Below are 27,199 nucleotides of genomic sequence, written 5' to 3'. Positions count from 1 at the left end.
AATGTGATTTTCAGAATTTGAGGTATAGTTGAGGTCTACCTATGATGTCAATTACAGGCCTCTCTCATCTTTTAAGTGGGAGAACTTGCACAATTGGTGACTGACTAAATACTTTTTTCCCCACTGTATAACTGTTTGGTCACAATTAGCAAACGTTTGGCATGTTCTTTTTTTTGTTGTTGTTAATTTTCCCCGTTTTTCTCGATATTTGGTACTGCCAATTAACTCACCCATTCATAGCTCCCCCTAGCACTAGCAATGCTCCTGACACTAGGAGGGTAATGACTTAACACTCATCCCCTCCAGTACATCAGGACGTGACTTGTGTGGACTTGGCACAGCCAAATATCTGTTGTTTTTACACGCATGTGAAACTTGCCATGTCAGTACTGCCTAGTACACCAGTTTTGAGAATCCCCCTTCATTCCACAAAGGAACAGCAAATCGAGGATGTAAATTTCAAAGCATCTATGAAGCTGAAAAGAGGATCATCATGGACTACTTTTAGAATAGCCCTCATAGTCAAAACTGAAAAAAGAAATGTCAAGGGCTGAGACATTTGCAAGCTGAAATGTCTGCTGAATGGGGTATTATGAAGTCCTGACACTACCCCAAACCTGCTAACCACCAACCCAAGGTGCAAAACATGTAACTCAGTTATATCTCCTAGTCTTACATCCACTATTGGAGGGGGCCTGGCCTCCTAGCTCAAACTGGCTCCACATATCAGAGGGTGACTGGCTTCTTACCACAAAGCAGAAGCTACCCAAACTCCAGCCCAAAACACATGACCCCCCCCCCCCCTCTCTTACAGTCTTCTCTCAGATCATCATAAGCTTAAGGCCTGGTTCAAACTAGCAAACTCCAGCCCAAGTTCTTTGCGCTTCCTTCCCCTTACAGTCTCCAACCACACTGCTGACAGCATGGTCTTAACTCAAAGAAATGAATCAGGGAACTCATTTCTACTGCTTACTCCTGAGAATGGAAATCTCACACACTCAAATATTCAAATATCTCACAATTACAAATAGAGGTTGTAGTAACCATTTTGAACCATTTACAGCTGACCTGCAGTTTTTACAGGATGACAGGCAGTTTGTCATTTACAACTGTCCTTAAATGATACAAAACACAATGTTAGGACCTACGCTTCAGTCATCAAGGATCGAGGCACTAGTTATTTTGCAGTTGAGGAGTAAATGCACAATAAAAGGTCTCCAGTTGTAGAGGAAATCTGCTCCCTTCACTTTAGGTGTATTGTCACAATATACAATGAAATGAAAATGAACGCATGTCTGTCTGGGTGACCTTGTATAAGTTGTTATGTTCATAAATATAGATTATTTCCTAGATTCTCTGATGACATTATGTGTAAAAAATTTTTTTACTGATTCAGTCAAACTTAGTGTTAGAGCGTCCTCTATTGGTCAATGTCGTCATTCAGTTTTTGTAAGCAAAACGGTGCAGCAGGCGAATGTACGTTTGTTGGTCATTAGAGACGTCACCTTGAATATTTGCATTTCTTTAAATGTGATTTTTAGCTTAAGAGGGTCATGAATATTTTGCCTATGCTGTTTAGCTGACGTACTGAAGCTATATGGAGACACCTGCTTATTCATCATTTCTTCTGGAATTAAAGGTATTAAATGAGGAGTTTATTTTGTTGGAGTAACTGTCTCTACTGTCCTGTTAGGAGTTTCTACTAAGATTTTGGAGGATTTGATTGCATTTAGCAACAAGAATGTTATGTTTGTAATTAGTTTAGCATTCATTTTTCAAATTCGGGCAAAACAAGGTATGTGTTTTCTTTTCAAAGCCCTGTCATTTGTGAACACACTCATTAATAAATGTGTACTGAAAGCTAATTAGTGAACGTCTGCCTTGTTTTTTTTGTTTTTTTTTACACTGGTCTTGTTCTGTTTACAAGCTTCCCAGAAGGTTGTGAGATTTATCAGAATGTGCAAAATGATCTCACTAAACACACACTATCAGGGGCCCTGCCAGAAATGTTGGGCTCCATGAAACGGTATTACACTGGACTCCACAATTCTGCCAAACAACAGTCCTGCCAAAATACTTAAATAACACTTTTTTAGGGCTCCTGTCAGTCACAGGCCTGTAAAATCGCCCTAACGCATAGAGCGCCCCTGCACACTATACTCACCTGTTCCTGAATAGTGCAGTCTATATTTACTATCCTAGTAAATAGCGCACAGTTCAAAGGAAGGACATTAGGCCATTTCCCAAAAATATGATATTTTTTTATTCACAGTCTGAAACATGTCTAACATGTCTAAGTCTAACATGTTAAGCATGTTAGTAAGTAACATTAGCGTGCACTTACTCAAAACCACAAGCCGCAACAGTGGATATTTGGGACAGGCCCTTAGAAAGGCCCTTCTCAGGCCTGTTATGTTTGTGGAGTAAGAGTGGCAGAAAAGTTTTAATGAGTGAAAAAAGAGTCACAGGTTTTAGTGAGCGCTCTGCTGAGGACTTGGTGGATTCAGAGCCACTCCTGCGTTACACAAAGTATTTTAAGGCTAGTTGTTAAAGATAGACTACAATTTGGGCTGTGCGAATGTTAGATGTACTGTGTAATTGGCCTTCTGGTTGAATAGAAGTTGCTAGTGTGCATATTCACATGCAGGTGGGATGGCAAAAAATAAAGGAACCTGCATCTGAAACCTGGGCAGGGGCGTGGCTGGGTATGTAAAGATACAGGGCTCAGCCCAGTTAATGCTCGGATTTGTTTGTACAGATGCAGAGTTTTTTGCAGTGTCCTGTAGTTTAGATTTTTTTTTTTATTAAGTTGATTTCCAAATGAACAAAGTGTCGATCTGTACCAAGAACACTTCGAGCTTCAAATAGGGCTAAGCTTGACCTGCCATCCTTTAAGATTCATAGAAGACAAGCATCCAGACTTTTTTCCTGTCCTGGCACCAAAGTGGTGGAATAAACCCGGGCAATCTAAGAAGTTTGTGTGAGAAACCTTCTGACTCTGACTTTTAAGATAAGATCATCTTTTATTATTCCCACAGTGGGAACATTTACAAGTATGCCACCTCACCAGAGGCTGCTAAATGTTCCTAAAGGTCTTTTGCAGTCAGGGTTTTGATTTGCATTTCTAGCTAATCCTACAAGCACTTCTTAATTACACTACGAACTGAGGAAACTGCTTATAGCCTTCTCCTGCTTTGTGGATGTCAATTATTTAAATTTTTAGAGTGCAAGGCAGCGTTGTGGGGGAGTCCAGGGCTAGCATCCACTAGCTGAAGCAGAAACTCAGGCGCTCTAAGACCTGCTATGCTAGCTAAGCCAGTAACTCGGGGTTACGAGGACTTGCTAGCTAAGATAGTAATTTGGGGGCACTAGGACCCGCTAGATGAGTAAGGGACTCGTATGCACTAGGACCCGCTAGCTGAGTCATGAGCTAGGTGGCACTAGGACCTGCTATGCTGAGTCAGAAACTCGGGGGCACTAGGACCTGCGCCTCGCTCCTGCTGGACATGTCGCGGCTCCTCGTGCTCCGCTAGCGCACTTCTCAAACCCAGCCTTGTCCCATCTGCACACTGTCACTCCATACAGCTGGACATGGCTGCGAACCGGGTCGGGAGACGATATAGCAACAAAGTGCACTCACCGAACAGAGGTGGCGGTCGGGAGGCTGGTCTGAGCGTGCAGAAGAGACAAGCTCGAGTCACTGTGAAATACAACCGTAAAGAGCTCCAGAGGCGCCTGGATGTGGAGAAATGGATAGACGCGGGTCTAGACGAACTCTATGCGGGAAGGGTGAGTACTGTAACGGGGCCAAACCAGCACGAAGCGGTTCATTTCATAATATTTGATATTTCACTTGTTTATGATTGTTGATGGTTGATGTTTGATGGTCACGACTTAATGACCCTTGGAGACCTGGACGGTAAAGAGCATCAGCGAGGATCTGACATGAGCTCTGTGGAATAACTGTTTAATATAGACGTGGATCACACTGCAGTGTGTGTGTGTGGCTGAATGGGGGGTAGGTGAACACCCAGGATTATCCACGTGGAAATGAACGGTCGCGTGTGTGATATTAAGCAGGTGTGTCACACAATAAGAAACAGGTTATTAGTTAAAGGACTCGCCATTGTGTGGATTTTATTTAATATTCACCGTGTTTCTGGATTAAGCTGTGCGGTATGATTGACCAGATGTGCACAGATTTCCTCTGTATTCTGTATCTAGTGTCTAAATATAACCCCGTTTACTCGGAAGGGCGTGAGTCTTTACATTATTGATAGTGGTGGTGGAGGCTGGCTAACTGGCTACGGTGTCCGTAGGAATATAGGGATTCATTCAGCACACTGGAAACTGCCTTTATTTACTCTTATCGTAGGAAATTTAAGCATAAATGCAGATGTGTTCCGATGATACTAGATAGTGTCTTCATTTAAAAGGGGACTTTCACCGGCGACACGAAAAAAAATCGAGATGCACTAATTTTACACATTATTATTATTATTATTATTATTATACATAATAATTGCAAAATATTTGTCTAAAGCTGGGGAAATTGTTTTATATATTTTTAAAGGGTTTTGGCCTAAAAAGCAGTTGGTTCTCTGTTGGATTAGCGTACCATGCTACACCAATAAATGTCCTTGGGCAAGACTCCTAACACCGTATTCTCCTCTCTGTGTAACATGATAGAAGTGCAAAGCGCTCTATACAGAACACTGGCCAAATGGCATTAATGTAAATTGTGTGTTTTATGTACATTTAGAAAGGAGAGCAAACATATAACCCAAATAACCCATTAACATTAACAATAATACATATAATATAAAGCTGCGTATATTTGTGACATCGCATGTAAAGACTGCATTTCACATTGGACCACTTTGAATAACTCAACTTATATAACCCAGGAACAGTTCATCTGCTAATTAAACAATTAAAAAAGTCATTATTATTAACATATGTTAAATGTATAGGTCTGTAATGGTAAGCCTGTGACATGCATCCTACACACCTAAATACGAAACTACCACCAGAGATTCCATACAAGAACCATACACCTTTCCTTAAAGAACCTTTTAATGGTTTTTCATTAAATAATCGCGATCGATCGATGAGTTGTGTGAACTTCCACATAATCTAATGTTTCTGTACCTTAAATACTTCCCTCAAGCTGTCCCACCCATGGCCATTACATGGTTGCATTACACTGCAGGTAGATATGAACAGAGGAGGCAAAGCCACAGAACACACTGACCCACAGAACCCGAATCCACACTGTATAATTCTGTATTTGTATTTTAACTGATTAATGCCCACAGTTTAAGTCAAATGTGAATCTAAAAGTAAATGATACTCTGTACTGGCTTACATACATATTACATACAAAGATATACCCTAGTGTACCTAATGCAGTCCTTAATTCTATTCAAACCAATGCAGGTAGCCATTATTTTGATGAATGATGAATTCTGGGCAGATATTTTTGGATTGGCAGTCAGATTCAGGTGATAACATTAGCAATCCAGGACACACAGATCATGACTGTTTTTTTGATCCACTCAAATAAATGCTTAGGGCCTAGCTTATCTGACATAATCCAACCTTTTTGAGTTTACAGCTCGGCAGGAGTGGCTAGTGTTGGAGTATTTCGGGTACATTTTTTAGGGAAAGAGCATTCAGTTCCCAAGAGAAGTGTGGGAAATATCAGGGGCCAGATATGAAGTATAACAGTTTTAACTGTGACTGGAACACTTGCTACCTTACATGGACAGCAGTCTGAGCGGTATTGATCCCAGCAGCGCTGTAGAAAACATACACCATTTCCATTGAGGCAGGATATGTGCAGGTTGTGTATTGGTTGCCACTGATGGACACATGGGCCCATATTAATGAAGCTTCTCAGGGCAGCAGTGCTGATCTAGGATCAGATAAATTACTTCTTTTATTAATGAATAATATCCTGACTGAAAAACATCCTAGATCAGAACTCCTGCTTTGACTGGCTTCATGAATATGGCCCTAAGTGTGTATATGTGTTGCACTGATTGCACTGAACCCAATTGCACTGATCCCATTTGTCCCAACACTCCCTGCATTTTATTTATAATGTAAACATCAGTATGTGCAATTGTTTGGGATCGTTCCTCTCTGGTTAAGACACCATGAGACTGTAACTACATATCCCATATCACAAAGGGGAATTCCAGCAATAAAAAAAAATCAGTGCATAATTTGGCCAAATGGTCAGATGTCATCCAGAGTGGGTTGGTGTGAAATGATCACTGTAGAGAAACTTACCAAGTTAAATGTCTTTACAGTACTGGTGAGTGGAACCAGGATATAGCCAAATATAGAAATGATATGTACTACGCAAACCCCAGTGAACATACATGTGTCTTTGGGGGTTTAGATGTAATGTTGATGATGGTAAAATAATGAGATGTGAAATTTTCTTTAGGCACTATTTTATCTTACAACACTCTGCATATATGTACCCCTCAACCATGAATGTATTTACCCAACAAATATAAATATTTCCCTCCCATCAAAAACACATCTTAACCACGTTAATATTTGGTTGAAAAGTGAAAGGTGAAATGATGTCCAGAAAAAAAGACGTCCTCAAAGACAAAGCAGTCATGCATCTCTTTCTTTTCCAAGACGTCAGTATATACGTTTTAAACAGCAGCGATTTTGTTCATAAGGACTAGTTTGGGTTTTTCGCGATCTTTTCTTCTAATTATTTTCATGGATAGATTAGGGCTATATTTGGCCTGAAACGATGTCCACTTTGGGCTTAATCTAGTCTCTTTTTGGGCTAAATAAAGTCCATGATGGGCAAATCAGATTTATCCCAAAAACCAACATCAGTATGTTGTCTAGTGCTGGGTGGGTTTAGATTGTAAACCGATTGCAGACATCCATCAGCGTATTTATACCCATTTTATGTAACATCTAGATTTTAGAGGGGTTTTGCTTCACCTCCTGTTTGGACAGTTCGGCCCTGGTGAATTGCCTTGCAAGGAACATTTCATTCCAAGCCACTCTCCATGTTTTTTGGGGGTTTTTTTGGAAGCTTAACAATTAATTTATGAAGGAATTTGGAAAAATCATTACAAATTCCCTTTAACTTTAGAAGAGGGAAGAAAAAACACAATTTATTCACAACTAGTACCCAGTATGCTGGCGAGTGCATCACTAAACTTGCTGTTTATCACTGTTGAATGAAAGAAATTGAATGCAACACTATTTTCTGATTATTTACAGATTACAAGGACTGGACAGTGTGGGAATATTTTAGATATTTTTCCTAGGAAATGAAAAAGAGTGTCCAAGAAAGCAAGAGCGGACTTCCTCTGTAATACTTACCGGACGTGTGTAGTAACTATGCATAGCAATGTTCCCAGAGTGCTAGAACGAACCAGACTTGTGCAGTGCAGAAGGGAAAGATGAGACAAGTGTTGCGATAGCTGCTACCCTGCCACATGGTCTGCTCACCCACTGTGCTGTAAATCTGCCTAACAGCACCACTTCTACAGCCAGCAATGTGGATCGCAGGTAGCTGGACATGGCAGCCAAGGCACTCCCCCTTAACAGCATTATCCGAACTGTGTCCTTCAACATAATTTCAGCATTCTATGTTATTTTTAAGACATGCCATTTCATCTTTTGTCAGGTCTGAATGGTTTTACCATTGTCCCACAACATCTGCACATTAAGGGTTCAATAAAAACCCAATAGGGCACATCTGCACTCCCTGCAAGCACAGCGTTTATTACAGTGTAATGAAAGACAGCCTGCTGCCATGACTGGTCACAACCTGGGAGATACAATCTAATCACTGGAGAACAATAGTGGCTGTTGAGCCCCACCTGCTCATGCGTGAGGATGCACAGTAATACAGAGTCATACATACAGCGATGTTATAGAAGAACCATGTTTTTAATGGATGTGTGAGTGTAAATAACCCTTTAAGGGTCTAAAGGACTTTTATTTGATATAAAGGTACCAGTTTAAAGACTTTTCTATGGCGTACTGAAATACTGAAGGCTTTTACTGGTTCTAAATGGTTCTAAATGTTTTTTGTCTATTTTATACATTTCGGGGGGGGGGATGTTGGAACATTTCATTGAAACCTTTTAATGTAGAACATGAACTGTAGAAATGTCGGTTGTAAGTTCTTTACACTTCTAAAGTGGTTCTTTGACGGCATTGTTTTGAAGAACCCTGTCTGACACCTTCATTTTAAAGAGTATTATCTGCTGGTCTATGATGCTAAAGACAGAATGGACCCCAGCGAGGTTGTAATCAGATCCCCCTCACATCCCCCTTCATTTCCTGCCCAAGCGAAAGGGTCTGACCACAGTGAAGCTGGACATCCAGGTCTCAGTGCTAACGATCCTCAGATTGATTGATGCTATCTCCACCTCCTGGGGTGTTCTTCATGACTAAAGGCAATGGGGGCTGGGGATTTAAAGACCCCATATGTCAGTGTACCACACAAAGAAAGGCCCCAGTGCATCACCAACCACACCCCACCCCACCCCACCCCCAGACCCGCTACATCACTTCCCCTCTGCCTAAAAAAACAGCATCACATGCCCCATTAAGCAGAGCCATTAGGCTTCTGCTGCTCTACCAGAGACTCATCAGAAGGCCAGATTAAGAGTGTGGATTGCTCTGCTGAAGGTTTTTTTGCAGTGCACCACGGGGTTAACTTTAATCCATTGCTGCCACCACGCACAGCACATACTCAGGGTGATGAGTCTGTCTTAATCCTTTAACAGTAACAAATAACAGTAACAGTAAAAATGTAAGAAATACATTTGCATTTAGTGAAATTGTGTTCCTGGATCCCTTATTCCCAGTTGAGTTGCTAAGTTAGGGTAACTCTAGGCATGAACAAGCATTACAGAACAGTCACTTTAATACAGTAGAACTAGAATGAAATGGAGTTTACTGTGCTAAATAAAACATGGACAAATGTCTATCCATTTAATTACAGCCTTATGGTTATCACCTTCTGTATCTGAATAGTTATGGCTATAGCTATTCAATGCACTTCAATGTACATTTACATTTACATTTATGGCATTTAGCAGACGCTCTTATCCAGAGCGACTTACAAAGTGCTTTGCTATTTACCCAAGAAAAATCTTAGCTAGTTAGAATAGACCAATAAATCAAAGGATACCTCCAAGCTTAGACATTACTAAACACAAGACAATAAGGTGACCATAGTACTCTAATCGTCCAATGTGAACCATTCAGTGTGTTCTTTAGTGAGGCTTAGCTATGGTGGATATGGCAGAAATGATATGTAAAGCATTAATGGATTTAAATATACAACAAACAAAATTAAATTCACATACAATTTGTGAAGTGTTTATGCTGAGCTAATTTTAGCATCCACCTCTATTCACCCTAACTGGGCAACTCAACTGAGCGGTCACATTCCCTTTTCAGGGTAAAAATTCAATCACATTTTCCTTAAATAACTTATGGAACTAGCATATGGAACTGAAAGAAAATGTCTGAAAAGCCGCATCACACCATGACAATGATGTCCTTTCACAACATTCCCACCCAGTATATATATATACAGCTTTACACACTCTATTCAATGAGGGGAATAAGGTCAAGTTAAGAATTGGTATTTCCAAGGTCACAAAATAAGGTATAAATGCCTGTTAAAGGGTTAAAGGAGTATGCCACAATTTCTCATTCCTTTCTCTATCTGTGGTAGACTACTGTGGATTTCAGCTTATCTGTCTGTTCAATAGTTGAACTGAAAAAAAATAAAATAAATAGATGCCGATGGGCAGACACCGAAGCACCTTCCCATTAGCTGGTATAAGTAAGTAGTGTTTCTGTTGTTTGTGAAGTACAAATTATTGTCCATGGTACTGTACGGCATGCTGCAGATGCGTCACACAGAGATTAGAGGTTGCTGGGGTATTCGTTTAACTGTTATCATTGTCTTATATCCATTATGTAATCCTGATAAATGAGTGCTGTCTACATCCTCATGGGTGTGAAAATCCAGTGGGCTTTTTCAAAACAGCTATTACTGCAGATCTACACAAATGATGTGAAGATTCTATTACAATCTGCAGTCTGCTGCTACAGAGGTAGTTGAATAGTAAGGATTACGTTCACAGAGTTAGGCTTTAAACCATATACCCGTCATATGTGGCTGACAGTGGGCTAAATGGTTGAAGCCATTCCTATAGATTTCAGTGAGACTTGCTCAATCAGTGGAAGTCTAATTGACTTGTCATTGAGCTGGTCTGCTGGAAATTGGGTTAGTTTGAATACTCAACTACTTCTATATGTCACATTGGCATAAAATGTACGCAGCACCTATTGTCCTGATGAATAATGACATCTGTCTGTCTGGCCGTCTGACTGACCAAATGTCTCTGACCGCTTTCCCTGGTCTCCTGGGGATATAAAGTGAAAATGGCAGCTTAAAAGCACATTACCCCTCCCGCAGAGCCACACTAATAAAATGCTGTGTATGCACAGCCAGGGAGAGGGAGGAAAGGCAGGCAAGTGGAAAAAAGCAAGTGAGGGAGCAGGAAATGGACAGGGAGTGTGTGAGGCGGGGAGAGAAAGAGAGAGTGTGAAAGAGAATATGTAATAGAAGCAAGCAATCTAAGATCTGTAGACATTCAGTACTGTACAAATGTTGATGAGACCACCCATCATTTTAATTTAATTTCCAGTCAAAACTGCTTTTAAATACAAATTATTCATTATTATCATTCATATTTCTGAGCTAATTAGATAAAAAATAATAAATACATTTTGGCTCTATTATTGGGAGCTTGCAGGTTCGATCCCCAGTGATGCCACAGCCATCCGCGTCCAGAATTCCCAGAGAGCACACTTAGCCAATATGCTCATGTGGGTGGAACACAGGCTAGGTGGGTTCCAGGGGAATTGTACATTTGGGTTTGTACATACTTGTACGTTCTTTGCTGTTGGGACCCAGTTGGGCTTCCCCAAATGGGCCCCATTGGTACAGTCTTAATCTTAATTTTGCATAGGTCCCGTCTAGGTCCCATATGCAATGTACAACCCAGATGGGGATCATGCTTGACCCCTCATGGTCCCATCACTGACCCTGGTGAGCATCCATATGTGGGGCTAACATGGAACCTAATGACAAAACGTTCTGGTTCCCAGTTGGGGTACCCATGCGGGCACACATGGACAGTTTAGCTGGTCCACTGGCTGGTTCACTCTCTCTGGGTCTGGGTCATCACTCTTCGCAATGCTAGCCAGTGAAAGAAAAGAAAATGACGTTCCCCCTTGCTACAGATCTGAAGACCTCCACAGGTGCTTCTACACATCCTTCCACTGTAACAAGACAACTCAGCCCTGTGGGTCTGGAAGGATGCAGAGCTGTTTAGGAAGCCTTTACTGAGAAATCTTGAGCAAAGAACAAACAAACAATTCTTTCAAAATGTAAAATGGCTGAAATGGCTTTCATATGAAATGGCATAGCATTGAGTCACAGTTTACAGACATGAAAACAGATGACGCTCAAAGCACTTGACATTTCTCTCTGGACTGGATGAAGCTTCTGTGAAGGGCTTTGAAGGGCTTAAGCATTTCTCTACCCCAGATCACTGGCTGTGTGATGTCTGCCAGAATACTGTATAAGATACGGGAATAAAGTCTGAACACTTGCTCACTGACTCGAAATCCAGTCTCCTCAGAAAGTATTGAGACAGCAGGGCTAATTCTTTTGTTTTGGCTCAACTCTGAAGATATTTGGGTTTGAGAATATGAGTTGAATATTAGGGCGGCTGATCAATATCTGGATGCATGGATGTGTTAAACAAAGTACAACATGGCACTTCTTCGTTGAACCTACCCACTTTCCAAATGGGTAAAAATATTGGAACATGTAGAGGTATGTCTCAATGGCTGACCTTGGTATGAGCTCTGGGTTTCATTCAGAAAACTGTTTGTTGGTGAAAAAGGATAAACCAACATGAAGACTAGAAGGTTGTACGTAGGGGAAAGACAGACCATTTTAAAGCTGAGAAAAGAGAGAAATTGGACATAGATAACAGAAACATTGTAAGAGCTGTGAAGAAGACCCTCAAAACAACAGTGACAACCTTCACAGGGCAGGGAAGAATGTATCCCCCTTGTTCACACAAGCCAACAAAAGACTTAATTTGGAAAAACTGAACGGTTTTAAAGTCGAGTCAATCACCAGATCTTAACCCAATCGTGCATACATTTACCAACCCAAAGAGAAGACTAATGCGAGACACCCCCAAAATAAACAAACAGGCTGAAATAAGCTGTGAAAAACCCTGGAAGAGCGTCACAGATTGGTGAAGACAGTGGGTCACCAGTTTTATGCAGGTATTGCAAGCAGGGTGTATGCAACCAAATATTATTATTATTATAAGTGTTGGTTACTTTCAAATTTCTATAACAATAACAATGTTGCTCTCCTACAAATTGAGTGGTCTTCCACAAAGGTTCCATGCTTTAGGTGCATGCTTTTTTTTTGTGACTGCAACCCGTGTGTTACAGAGACATAAGGCCACATGGCCACAGCTCTGCAGTATGTGAGTGGAGAATAGATATATATCTGTAATGTGTGGGAGTCTCATATAGACAATGGCTGAGTGTAAAAAGCAGAACTCTTTAAGTAAGAACTCTTCAACCCCGAGACCTTGAAATATGGTTGAAATATGAATGTGAGTAATGTAGCTAGCTAACGCTCAACATGGCATCTGTTTACATATAAAACATTACATCTTTGTTTACATAGTAAAAAAAGGCCATCCACCTTGCTGGTTACAGATAAGGTCCTGCTAGCTTTGCTGCAGAGAAGGGTCAACGATATTGTGTCTCTAGCCAGAACGTGTCAAATAAAAAGGCATAATACAAATGAAGCAGTAACACAAAATACTTTCAAACTGAAAGCTAAAATTACTGTCTCACATCTCATTCCCTTTTGTGTTTCTTGCAGATCTAAACATTTTAAAAAATAATTATAGTTTTGTTTTATTTTATCGCTGCTACTTTGCACATCATTGGCTTTAATTTTTACAGAAAAAATATATTGGAGTTTCGTTAATATTTTATATGAGCAGGAAAGTTCATTGCAACAGTGAATTATTTAATGCGTCTGTTTTGAAATTGTTTTGACGGTTAGTAAGCAGATGCGTAAAACAATCTCAAGCTAAATTTAAACACTTCTTGCTCCACAAGAGTTATTTGGCAACTCAGTGATTCATAATCCAAATAATCTCTTATTCTTATAATCGATTATTAATTATTATTATTATTATGAAAATAGTTTGTTAGTTGCAAAATCCTAATGCCTAATCTAAACACACATTTTTTATACAATAGGCCACAATTTAATACAGGTGCGCAGCTGCCTGCTTCCAATTGAAGGAAAGTAGAAAAAGTGGGAGCTCACAAAATCAGAGCATAGAAAAAAACTGCATTAACCACAAGCCACTGGCCTGGAATTAATGAGGACTAAATCGCAGCCCTGGAGGATCCCCTGATGCTAAACTGAATAGAGTGATTCACTCAAACACTCATGCTTGAAAGACAAAGTTAGAGAGCTCAGTCCCTTGACCAGCAACAGGGGCAGCCAGGCATGCTGCATATTCTAATGTACAGCAATTACACATCCTTTCTCAAACAGAATGTGTCCCAAAATGTCCCACAAGGTGTATGTGTGTGTTTGTTAGGTTTGAGAGGTGCATGGATTTTGGATCAGTTAAGGCACTTGTGTTTCATAGCTGCTACATACATGAGCATAATCGTACAGTAGAGGCTAATATTCTACACTGTACCATCCATTTAGGATTTTGCAGTTAATATCAATAGTATTGATCTGGTTTTATAAACAATTTTAGAATTGTGTATATACTGTTTTTACTATGACTAAGGAACAGTATCATATGTGGATCAGTTGTGACCAATATATTTAACCATTTGAGGCCAACAAAAGTTTCTGTTTCTCAATCTGTACTATAATTTCTCATGAATGCTGTGACATTTATTTGCTGTGTAAAATAAATGCAAATTGTGACTAACGAAGCTAAGAATTTGTAGATTTGTAGACTACCGTCTTGATCAAGAAAACCTACAAGAGTCTATCAAGAGTCTACTACACATTTTATTGTTACTGTGATTAAACAAATCATTAAATCGGTAACCCTTACCGAACTTGGTTTGAATCCTGAATCCTGAATGTGTGCACACTCCAGAAAAACAGTAGCACAAAAAAAATCATATGCTGACTGCTTGTAAGCCCACTGAATTATTTTATATAATAAATAATAATAATTTGCTACTGGGCTCCATACCAATAAGCTTAATTCACTTTTACACCACTGTTGTATAAAGCACTTTGAGATCCCTCCATCATAGACAGCTGTGCACGTGCATTTGCTAACAAGCTGAGAGATACAGAACCAAAATAAGTCGCACATATCCGACGGACAAGGTGGAGTAGCATGTCAAGCTAATGAACCCTGACCCTGAACCCTGCATATAGAGACAATATGCTACTAACACCTGACTATATAACATATAGCTCAGGAATGCTTGGGGATGCAGACATACAAAAACAGCTAGTCACCTAAATTAACCTTACAAAAGAGCAATAGCATCTAGTTAGTAGGTTTGCTAACATAACCTCAGTCTAGCTTGTGGCTAAACCTCTGTGGAAATTGGCTGACATACCTTATGATCAAAAACCTGCGAGTCAACAATAACAATACAAGACAAGTAAGCAGCTAATTTGTTATTTCTGACTCATCCAACAGGAAGAACACTAGCGTAGCATCTGTCTTGCATCCTTTTATCTCTTTTAGCAAAAGCCAACAACATCTTCCGACGTCTTCTGTGTTTTCACAGCCTCTGCCATGTCTGTCCACACTAGGAATACCAAGGTGGGTTCCTCTAACTGCTAGCTGAAGACCCATAGTTGTTGGTGTGTGAGATGGGCCGTGAGAGCTCTTGTGCATCTTCCACCAAGGTTATATAGTGCAGTAGCAGCTCTTTGGCCCAGAGTGACAAAGGCAGAGACCCCATTCTTAATAGTTGATGTGCCATCAAAATGATTTTGTAATCTTTAAGGAAGAACTGCCACAGATGGTTGCCATAAACAGGCATATCCATTGGAAGTAGCACGAGCAAGGTGTTTGATAGGGTTTGATAGGGTTAATAAGATCAGTGCCTATACTGATACAGTAACCTGGATTGGTGCATCACTACGTGTTGGATAAATGTAGCATTTGTAGCTGAAAGCCTAAAACAAGTTCATCAGGCTTGAGCTTAACATTACTAATTTAACATAAATGATTACACACTGAGAGCTTGACTTTTTTGACACATCCAGGGCCCTATCTTACACGATACACCCCGCCAACAGTCTATTCTCACGCCCCCGCCTGCTTTGTTTAAATAGCAACGGTTGCTGGCCGTGGTGGTCTCGAAATGAGGTGTGTAGAGGTGTTAAGTTGACAGCAATGCAAACTTTTACCTCAACAATAAACAGAATATAAAATAAATTACAGTATTCTAGAGGCGAGGCACTCCACCGCTTCAGCTAGCTTTCCCAGACCATTGAAATAGCAATCTGCCAAAGTCAGACCGCACCTGGCACTTCGAGCTGCGCAAGGTGTCCTTTTTCCCGTCGTTACAATAGCAAAGATGCATCAACATGCCCTAAATCAAGCTGATAAATGAAATAGGGCCCCCAGAGTCTCACAATGCTCACAGATCACCTAATGTTAGGAGTTGTTCAGGTTCTCTCAGGTAAATGAAACGTCTTGTTCATTTGTGAGTGCTCTGTAAGTAGTGTGTATGTGTGTGCACCTGCTGGCACATTTTCGCTGGTGAGCATTTCGGTAGCATTTGAGTTGAAAGAAAGGTCACAGACACCCCAGTAGGGGAGACGGCTTGGATCTTGCTCCAACTGACCTTTCAGTGGTGACATTAGTATCAGATTTTTTAAAATACTCCTCTGCACCCAGTTCCCCATGGCTCTCAGTAACCTTATCATACACCAGAGGCAGCGAACAGCAACCACTTCTCCTTAATCACTTATTTTTTGCTCTTGTATTCTTGAGAACCGCATACTCAAATAGCCTGAATCTGACAAGGGTGAGGCTGCAGAAGGGAAGCTAAAACTGCATGTATTTTAACAGAAAAGGTACAGACATGTAAGCCTTTGTCTTTTTTAACATATGTAAACATATGAACATTTGATTTTCATTAGAACAATATTCAGCGATCAATGTAATTTATTGCCAAAGAACACCTAAACCAAGACCAGACCTTCTGGAACAATGTGTTTGAATATGAGAACGGATGAATCCAACGTTGTTGTTTTTTTTGCTGCAGCAGGGCCTGGCAAGTTCTCAATCATAGAATCCACTATGAATTATTTATTGTATCATTTTATTGTATCACAGGAACACATGAGGAAAATGAGACCACCTGTCCAAAAATCCAAGCTAAAACATCACACAGCTGAGAGAATTCTGCATGGAGGAGTGGGAAGAACCTTCTCCCAAGAATAATATTTCAGCCAAATGGGGAAAAGTATTAAAGCATTAACATTAACTAAGAAAACTGCTTGTACATGAATTACATTTTACATTATTTATACATCTTCAGTTCAGTTTCCTCCATCTCTCAATCATGTTAAAATGAATATCATATAATATATATAATATAATGAATGTCTGTATGTTTGAATATGTTACAAAGACAAACATTTTCAAAGGCTTTTCTTATTGTTTCACATGGATTTTGATTTAGTCAGCTTTGTTTATTTCCTCAGAAACAGACCATAATGTCTGTGTTTTGGCATCAAACAGTGCATCTAGAGGGCAACTGAGGTATTCTTCACGGTACAGAGTATTTCTGCTGAGCTGTGTTTTGTAAATAGCATGGCATGCTCGGTTCTGATTGGCTGTTGGCCAGCTTGTCTTGTTGTGGAGACACGCAGAGTGGAGAGATGCAAGTTTGCCTTCCATGAATGATTGGCTAAAAAGCTTCCAACAGAAATTGCACTTGGCCTACTTTCAGACTGGGGAGTCCTGGGGCACAAAGCCACTACAGAAGTGTGTTAAGGGCACGGCTGCAGTGTAAAACCAAACAGAGGTGTGTATTCAGTCAGTCACATGGCCCATTATCTGTATGTTTATGGAAATTAAATGCATGTCTGTTGTTGTTTTTTTGTCTGTATGCTATTTAAATATTCTTACAAAGGACACAGAATATGTTGATTGATATGAACTTGCATTTTAACCTTTGGATCCCATGGGCACACTGGCAGACCCCACTGTGCAGGTTGTATTTAAATGTCCACCCAAAGTTGATCGGTGTTCGTTTATAGAGACGTGAGACGCCAAATAGTTTGTCTGGAACTTTCAATGCAAATCTAGGCCATATTGGTTTATTACTGGGGTTACTATTCAGTTATTAGTCCCCTTACCCATGGTAAACTACGATTTGATTTCCCCGGCGGGCAAACGCACCAAGCTACAGCAATAAGAGTCCTTGGCACAGCTCGTCTCCTACCTGTGTAACATAATTTGACTGTAAGTCGCTCTGGATAAGAGCATCAGCCAAATGCCAAAAATGTAATGTACATATTGATGCGCTGAGATGTGGGCTCATATACAGGCTCATAAGGGTTTAAAGGGTTAATTGTTGGTGTTTTAGATTTACATAAACCTGTGAAGAGACTCGAAACAAAGAAGAGTGGGCGGCGCCTAATAAGCTTCTGCTTATTAACACTACAGTGGATTCGAGAGAGCTGTAGTGAGTGAAATCTGTCAGGGCAGAATGGACAGCTGTGGAGTTGAGCGAGAGGACAATGGTGCAGGCTCTTCACAGCTCAGCCACTGTGTACGCAGAGCAGCACTCCGCTTATGTAACACTGCTCGTGTAGTAGGACTTCTAACCCTTACAGACAACTTTAGAAGCCATGCACAGATATACTGCAATGGGCAGTGGAGACTAGATGAAGGACACTGTTTTCAAAATGAGAGGTAGTTTGTCCCGGCTTAGTTTGTGGTAGTTTGTGAGGCGGCTTTGCACTAGATGTTTTAGCATTGCTGTGAGGATTTGACTGGATTCAGCTACAAGAAGTCAGGTGCTGATGTTGGGTGATTAGTTCTGGATCACAACTCCAATCCAATTCATTCCAAAGGTAGTGGCTCCATAGTCCAGTGCTGGGGGTCTTTATAGCACATAGCTTGCCATTGGGTGTGGAGACCTTAGGCTCATGTGGAAATGCTCCAGAGCATCCAGTCTACCATTTAAGGATATAATCTTTAGATATCACAATGTATAATCGACACTTGCTAAACATCTGGCCTATACTAGTCACTTCATGAGGTCTGGTTTTCTGCACTGAGCCTGCCTGTAATCTGTTATCCACTAGCCACCTTCAACATTGGATGGTACACCATTCACAACTCAGCAGAAACCCTGACACTGTATGCTGTGATGGTGTGGCATGGTAGTCAGGAGCTGTTCTGTGCTCAGAAACTGGACACTCATGAAGGGTTAGCAGGCAAGTATGCACTTGTTTTGTATATCAAATGTTGGTGTGATTAGTTAAGTTTGGGAGTAAACTTTGGAAGAGAGTAGTAGGCCTCCAGGAATAGGGCTGAGGAGCCATGCAGTCCTGTTGTAGTGGAGGTTGTTAGAAGAATACACTAAAAAAAAGCGAATACATTAAACTTACATGTAGTCTACAGCAGTTTAGCCAATTCAGGTTGAAGTTGTAAAGAGTATTTTAGCCCACACTCCTAATTATAAAGGTGCTAAAAGGGTGTGGAGACCTTTTTAAAGGTTTAAAGAAATCATTGTAAAGATTCTTTACCAATTTAAAGCAGCTATATGCGAGAATTGATATTTCCTGTTCCTGGGCTTTTGAGAGATACAGAACGAATATCTGAAGTAAATGAAACATATAGAATGTCTTGGTAGAGTAATATTACAGACTTTTACATAAAGTTCACTCGGGTAACTCGTAGTGCTATAAGCAGCATGCTGAGCCCGGAGTAGCAACGCTACTCTCCTTATTACAAGTCAGCGGCATATCAACATTCCACATATCAAAAATTCTGCATAATGTTGCATTAAAGGTTCTCCACTCTCCATCTCTTTTACAAAAAACAAAACTGGTTCTTCTATGGCATCGCTCAAGGAAACCCTTTGCAGCACTGTCAGAGTACACAGCTTAACACAGGACAGCCAGTTAGAATAGAGGTCATTTGCATAGGTCTTGAAGGCACAGTAACAACAATATCCTGTTTAATTCTGAGTAATAAAGAGAGGTTGAAAATAAAGGTGGGCATTACAACAATATTTTATTGAAATTGTGATTGTCAATTTTGTTAAGCTTTTCTGAGCGCATTGTAGACATCATCAGTGCTTACAGAACACGGACCAACTGCACATTTCATTACACAGAGTATAATTACTGCTGTTTAATTAGAGCAAGTGCTGCAGATTTTGAGTATAAATCACTGTACTCAGTGTGGGAGCGTATTTAAATATCTGCCGCTACTGATGCCTTTTGTCTGCATGTTAAAATATTACGATAAATACTGTGTATCATGAAATACATAACCCCCCAGGCTGGAAAATGGTCAGGTAAATCATGTAGGATATGAGCCCTGTTCTTTACTTCATTAAAATAGTGCATATAGTGGGGCTCCGAGTGGCTCAGCAGTCTAATGCACTACCACGATGGCCTGGGGGTCGTGAGTTAAAATTCTGAGCCATGCCGCTTTGCCATCAGCAGCTGGAGTCCGGCAGAGCACAGGGTGGGTAGATGGCGCTCTCTCCCCTCATCACTCTTAAGCAATGTTGGCCGGCACAGGGGTCTGTTAGCTGGAGTGGTGGAGTTGGGGACCCGGTGTATTGTGTATTGCCACATTGGTGGCAGTTTGAAAAGACGCAGTGGGAGAAAAGGGACCCCCGCCCAAAAAAAATATATATTATATATACTTTTTAAGTTTAAATATACATATTTCTGACTTTCATTCAAGTATATTTTTGGTTCCATACTTCTCTGCACTGTTTCCACCCCCCGGTGGAAATAAATCACTTCAACCCATTTCCCAAGTTTTGTTGATTTCCACATGATTCATGTGGAAATGATTTACAAATTTGCATCAAATCAAATCAGTTCACTATTTTCAGCGTGCACACACACACAGGGGGCAGCATGACAACCACCGACACACGCACTCACCACAGGGACTGCAGAGAGCACTACTGGGCGATGTTGGATTGTCACTGTGAATCTGTGTCTCTCTGCAGGAAGAGCACATGCCGGAGGAGGTGAATATTGATGAGCTTCTGGACCTGCAGAGTGATGAGGAGAGGACAAAAAGGCTTCAGGTACAGCTCTGTTCACCTGATGCATACAGCTGTTCATAAAAAAAATTATATATATATATATATAAAAAAAAAACATTTTTCATGATCATTCTTTCATTTGTTTTAACCTCTTATCTTACAGGATATTCTCCAAACATGTAACAACAACACAGAGGTATGTCTTTGCTTTCAATTTGGCAGATGCTTTCTTTTTCTCTCGGCCTGAAGTGACAGAAGCATCCCAACCCCCCCTACCCCCCCACCCATTACAGTGGCCCATCGTGAATAACAAAGCCGGTCTGTCCTCTGCTGCACAAAGCCACATTTACACAACTGTACTTCACAGCACAGAGAGGGATTCAGTGACCAGCAGTGGAGATATCGGCAGTGTCAGTAAATCTAAACAATTTAAAATAAGTAGACAATAAATTAGTTTTTTATAATATTGTAAAGAGCAGTCATTGTGCTTGTCTTTTAAAATGTGTTAGAGTGTTAAAAAAGTGCAAGAGTCAGGACTTCAGAAGTCCTTCCACCAAAAGACCTTTTTTAAAATAGCATGTAATGTTGCCCTTGTGCACTTGAAGAGCTTGTAAAGTAGCCTGGCTCATTTCTTGAATGCAGCTAGCTCTGTGTCACTTGCAAAGAAGTGACTTGAGTAGGTAAATGGATTAAAACATAACTATTTCTCTTTCTGAGATTGTTCTAATAATATTATGAGAGTCATATACAGTCATATCAGAAAACCATGACAATTTTTATCAGCTCCACTTACTATATATGAACTCTCTGTAGCTCTACAGTCACAGTTTGTGGTTCATCTGTTTCTCTGAAACTTTCTTAGCCTCCTTTTAGGCTGTTCTCCAATGGTCAGGAACCAACAGGACCACCACAGAGCAGTTATTTTCCGGGTGGTGGGTCATTCTCAGCACTGCAGTGACACTGACATGGTGGTGGTGAGTGTGTTAGTGCGTGTTGTGCTGGTATATTTGTCACAGACACTGCAGTGCAGTGTCCACTTACTGTCCACTCTATCAGACACTCCTACCTGGTTGGTCCACCTTGTTTGTCCTGGTCATCCTCCTCAGTCCAGCAGTGGCGCTGAGGTGTTCGAGTTCTGCAGCACCACTACTGTGTCTAATCCACTCGTAATCCACCAGCGCAACAGACCTTAACATGCCATGTCAGTGTCACTGCAGTGCCGAGAATGGCCCATCACCCAAATAATAATGCTGCTCTGGTGGTCGTGTGTGGTCCTGACCATTGCAGAACAGGGTGGAAGGAGGCTAAGAAAGAATGCAGAGGAACAGATGAACTACAGTCTGTAATTTTAGAACTACAGAGAGCACATATATAGTAAGTGGAGCTGATATAACGGGCCAAGTGTATCTCAAACCCGGGGTGGTCATTATATTCTGATATGTGTATTATGAGATAAGAAAGGGTCTTATTTACATTTATATTTATGGCATTTAGCTGACGCTCTTATCCAGAGCGACTTACAAGGTTACTCATATTACAGAGTAATTCTTCCATTATTCCATTGGAAGATTATTCTGCGTCTTTAAGAAATAATACTTAAAATTCAGAATTAGTAAATGAACTTAATTAAATGATTTAAAACAAGTTAAACAAATGTCTTGAAATATTCATATTATATTCTTACAACAAAAACAAAATTACTTGCAAAGATATTAACATAGCTATATGATTGGAAAGCTGCATCCATGGAAGTCCAGGGGTATCCAACTTATTAACCAATTGAGATCTTCAAACAAAAATCTCAAAAAAGCTCCAAGATGTTCTGATCCAGTGTGACATACAGTTACATCATATCACCAAAAAGAGTAGAAGCCATCTCGAAGGCTGATATTTAAAGGTCACTGTTTTAAATGAAAGGTTTTCCTTTGCTGCCCTCTGCTGACAAACACCACGAGAGCAAGGAATCCCTCCTACATTAACTGGTAGAGAGTGATAGTTCGGAGCAGTGCTCACTCTACTGTTTAATCCCTTGTGCTCTTTGACATTTATTACGTCCTGAGGAATGTTTATCTGTAAATATCTGCGTAGCAGTGCAAACTGGCTGAGTGGTTCCTGGCTAAGTGGGGGGTAAAAAGAAAGAAAACCACTGGTGGCTCTGAAGAGTTAAGACTTGTCTTTGTACCAAGTTTTGTGAACTCTAGCCTTGATCAGACTAATCACCACAGCACATGGTCCTTTCTGATTTATAATGAGTACATTTGTAAAGGTCTAAAGACATGTGGTGTAAATGTAAGGAGTCACCCAGTCTCCTGTATATGACGTTTCTCCATGATCTGTCCAGACGTTCGTTACAGAGCTGGTCCTGAAGCTTCACGGGCTTCAGAAACAGGAGGACCTTCACAATGACGGCATTGAACACGCTCAGCTCCACATCTTCCCAAACCGCCAGAGCTCCCCCGACACTGAGATCCACTGAGAGCACCATCTGCTAGCGTGGACCACAATGTCTCTGCTTAAACACGCCACCAACAGTCTTCAGTATTGGAACACAGACTTTAACTGAAATGCATGAAGAGCATCCAGAGGGAACTATTCCAGCGCTCAACCTGTACACACACACACATACACCCATACACACTGTTAATTATACACCTTTACAGACTTTCAGCATGGCTATCACTGCCTCATTGTAAATATAAGGTCTGTTAGGGTCTCCAAAATACATCGTCAGTCATCAGTGTTTTTCGTAATATTTGTTTGTGTGTTTGTTTGTTTTGGGCAGTTTTGAGCTATTTATTTATACAGTATCAAAGGCATGTACACATTTTCTATCGAGGATTCCTGGTTCTCTGGCCATCTGGGTCTTGCCAATACAGAAAGATTCAGAGCTTTTGCCCAGTTTTTTTATTTGAATGAATCCTAAATTCATGGTATAGAAAGTTTCATGAATAACACCTTATAAAGCAAGATCCTATGACTTCATATATTGCACTATAGTGCTGTATTATAGAACACATAATAGAGCATTATGGCAGTACATGTCACTACAGAATTTAAGTTTTTAATAATTATCTAATTATAGCATTATGAAACCTGACACTATGAAATCATATACTTTATAAAATGTTCTGCATCACTGCTGTCCATTGAAAAGCAAAAACATTTACTACAGGATGTGATAGCAGCAGTTTTACTTTTGTTATCCGGTAGATTAAGAGTTTCTAACATAGACTTGGCACTGACTGCAGAGTGATTAAACAACTTTAGTGGTCTATGTGCTAAAGGTACCCATCACAACATCTTTAACATTTGTAAACATACGCTGTGTATTGAAGAAGCTCTCACTGTCTTCATATGACTCCAGACTTTAAGGGTTAGGTCAGTCGTGGTCATTTTACTGTGTAGGACCAAAGACATTTATACATTGCCATTGATACACACTATACTTATGTCTCCAATACTTTTCTGTTTGCCCTGATTGTTCTTTTTTTATTATTTTGTCTGGTGCAAAATGAGATGTTTACCTTGCTTAAAAGTGTCATTTAGCAGGCAACTTCTTCACATCCGACGCAAAAGTGTTTTGGTTGAAATTAATATATTGTAAATTGTGTATTTTAAAGTGGTTGCGAGTGATGTCTTCAATCCTATGTCAATGTTACAACTTTCTTTTAATCATGTAAACAGTATCAGTATCTCCTGCTCTGTTTCTATTTAAATCATGAGCTATTGGTTTATTGGCTGCTGCTACTGCTGCTGCTGCTGCTATACTGTTAGCTGCTTGGAGTCACGCTCAAATGAACATGTATGTGTTTGACATTTCTGAAGAATATTCAATAACTGAAGAGACAGCAATTGGGTTGAATTGATCTGACTAATTGATCAGACCAGATTAGAAATCACTTAAATGCAGAAAGGATCACTAATTGAAAACATCTGGTGTGTCATTTTCAATTGTAGGTGTCCTGCTTAAGCAGCTGTTTCTATCTTAAGAGGCCCGTTACTCTAATGTTTGATGTAACATCCTCAGGGTTTTTTCTACCCGCTTTATCAAAATGGCCTTTTTGAAATGGATTTTTTTTATTTGGTAAGTATGGACTTGCTTGTTGAAATAGTTGGAGGTTTCTGTCTCGAATAAAGAGTTTGGATTTCAGTTCATGGTTTGTGGACTGTCTGTATAACATGAAAAAAGTACATGTTATAATCTAAAGTCTCTCATTATTACACACCTCTATAGCGGTGAGATCTTGAGGTTTTACATGCACTGCTCTGGATAAGCACTTTTTCTTTAGTTCGAATAAAATATACCTGAAATGTCATCAACGACGATTAGGAAATTAATTTACATATAGCCACAAAATATATGGCTGCCTGAACCAGTTCAGCCCAGATTGTCCATATTAATTAGCATATTGTCCTTGTTAAGCAAAATTTTGTTTTTTTATGTTAGTTATTTCTCACTTTTTTTGACATAATGTGAATCTGGAAGTTGTTCTTTACATGGTGTTAACATTTCATGAGGAATGGACCAATAGAAATGCTCCAATGTTTTACATTGACTTCCATTGAAAGCTAAGAAGGTTTTTACTTTTCCTGAAAAGCTGTTATTTTGGAGATTTGAGGTTTTAATCAGACAGGATTAATATATTTAAGAAATATCTCCTCTCCTCTAAGTAAAAAAAAACAATGTCTTAATTTTCAAAAAGCACAAAGTTAAAGATGATGCACTCTTTAATATTTTAGACAAGATTACTTTTGATTGCCATCTTTCACATCTAACGTTTGGGTCCCCTCCACTGTCAGTATTAACGTATTAGCAACCCTCTTTGACAAGTATCACAGCTTGTAAATGCCGTGATTTACAGCAGTGAGGAGTCTATTAGCTCTTGTTTGGGGGATGTATAGCCTTCTCCTGCTTTGTGGGCATCAATTATTATTATTTTCATGTCCTGAGTGCTAGACAGCTGCCTAGAGGAGCCCATAACTGATGTTGTTGGGACAAGGTATGAAGAGTAAGAGTATAAGAGAAAGCTTTGACATTTGCTTCACGAACAGGCCATAGCCTTTACAAGCTAAGTAAGATCCGAGACCTTGGCAGACTTTTGCATGGAGCTATGCCTTTCCTTTTTTCACTCTGCAATTGTTCAATGCACTAATCTTGCTTTAAATTCAGGCTTTATGGAGATAGTCTTCTACACATCCTATACAGCAAATCACATTTGCCCTGAAGCTACAATAGCATAAAGAGCCTATTTGAATTATATATATATATATTATAATGACTGCTTTTGGTACATAAACCCACATAAATATTGCAAGTGGTAGTATAATAAGAGCCATGAACTAACACAGTATGTAAATACATGCCTTTAAGACTTAATTTTGTCAATAAAGTCAATTCCTTAAAGAACCAACAGAGGGCACTGAGGGCATGAATCGCCAGAGCTGTCCACTGGTTACCTCTGACAGGAGTACAGATTGACACAGCTTCATTCTTTTAATCGGATGTGATCTGAAACACTGTTCAATAGCTTGTGTCGGCCCAAACCAAAAACAAGCTCTACTTGTTGCTTAGTGTTTTAGGCCTGACAGTGATTTTTGGATCCGAATAGGCCTTGTGTCCTTGTGAGTCACTTCCCAGTCACTTCTACTACTGTACCTGACATTTTCATCAGCAGGATATTCCTAAAATATCAGCTGATTTCAATGGCATTAAAGTGGTGCTGGGCGTTGTATTCTCTGTACTGGTATTCATTTCTGGGAATGAGGTTTCTATTTGACACTTACAAAACTGTAAGTGCTGTTTGGGCAGAGATTAATACCAAAACAGCCCAGAACAAGCAAAACAAGCTGTGTCTGTCTTCTGGCATTGCACTGCAGCCTCATAAATGTAATACGAACTTTTTACGAAATACGAAACTTTATACTGTAAAGGGTTTTAAAAAAACACAGTGAACAAGTAAAAACATTCTCATTAACAAGCCAAACACTTTGTCTTCTGTGTTTTCCCCACTACACTGTAAATATGCATGGTATGCATAGTAAATCTTTGAAGCAGTTGTGAAGCAAGTTGTGCTCATTCATAAGACCTCAGGAGTAAAAATAGCTCTGTGACAACCATTACCATAGTGGTGATCAAAGCCCAGGGTCTCTAGATCTGTAGATCTAATACTCCACTGTCTCACTGTGGAAAAAACAAACAAAGGCCTCCTGTAAAGACAGCACAGGTGCACCCACTGACCTCGGCCTTGTCCCACCACCGCACAGTCCGGCTCTAGTCGGAGGGCCCAAGGCAGGCTGGTGTTGCTGTTACAGTGGGAAACCACCTTCAGATGTGGGAGGCTTGTCTTGGGGACAAGCGTCAACAAACACTCGGTCGGACAAAAGGGGTCCGAAGCAGGACAGAAGGCTCTGAAACAATCTCCAGCTTTGCCCCATTCAACTTCACTTCCTTGAAACCACTGCCAATGGGCTTTGGCACAAGACTTCCCTTATCGATCAGGGCTGTTGGCGAAAGACAGTAAATAAACAATTGAAGAAGAAAGTGCTCTTCAAAGGGAAACCCACCATAATGCTTCTTCCCAGGCTAATTAGTATTATCAGAAGGCCTGTAGGGATGTAGGGAGTTGGGGGGGGATTGTTGGTTGGTAAGAAGGAAAGGGGATGGCCGGCTTCCTGAGGAAAAAGCATCAGCTTTACTGCAAAACAGCTCAGGAAGCAACTGCAGCCGGCCCCAGGGTCCAGACGCGCCTTCGGCTGGGACAGGCACACTCAATTCATCAGTCGCTCTCGTTTTTGCCACTACATACGGTAT

General features: G+C 40.3%; 1 protein-coding gene across 2 annotated transcripts; it reads left to right on the top strand.

Annotated features, from left to right (window-relative positions):
* The first annotated feature begins 2,886 nt into the window (after positions 1–2,886).
* ppp1r14ab (protein phosphatase 1, regulatory (inhibitor) subunit 14Ab) lies at positions 2,887–24,595 on the top strand. 2 transcript variants are annotated; one of them, XM_072691160.1, is made up of 5 exons: positions 2,887–2,980; positions 3,586–3,789; positions 20,350–20,430; positions 20,552–20,584; positions 22,730–24,595. In XM_072691160.1, exons 2-5 carry the CDS (start codon positions 3,592–3,594, stop codon positions 22,862–22,864), a joined length of 447 nt encoding a protein of 148 aa, XP_072547261.1. In that variant the 5' UTR covers positions 2,887–2,980; positions 3,586–3,591; the 3' UTR covers positions 22,865–24,595. The 2 variants fall into 2 exon arrangements, with proteins under 2 accessions (XP_072547261.1, XP_072547263.1); XM_072691162.1 differs by lacking the exon at positions 2,887–2,980 and having other exon boundaries at positions 3,499–3,789.
* Positions 24,596–27,199: the final 2,604 nt, after the last annotated feature.

The sequence above is a fragment of the Salminus brasiliensis genome, chromosome 11, assembly GCF_030463535.1.
Source record: "Salminus brasiliensis chromosome 11, fSalBra1.hap2, whole genome shotgun sequence".
Taxonomy (NCBI): domain Eukaryota; kingdom Metazoa; phylum Chordata; class Actinopteri; order Characiformes; family Bryconidae; genus Salminus; species Salminus brasiliensis.
This window is presented reverse-complemented; position numbering and strand designations above follow the sequence as displayed.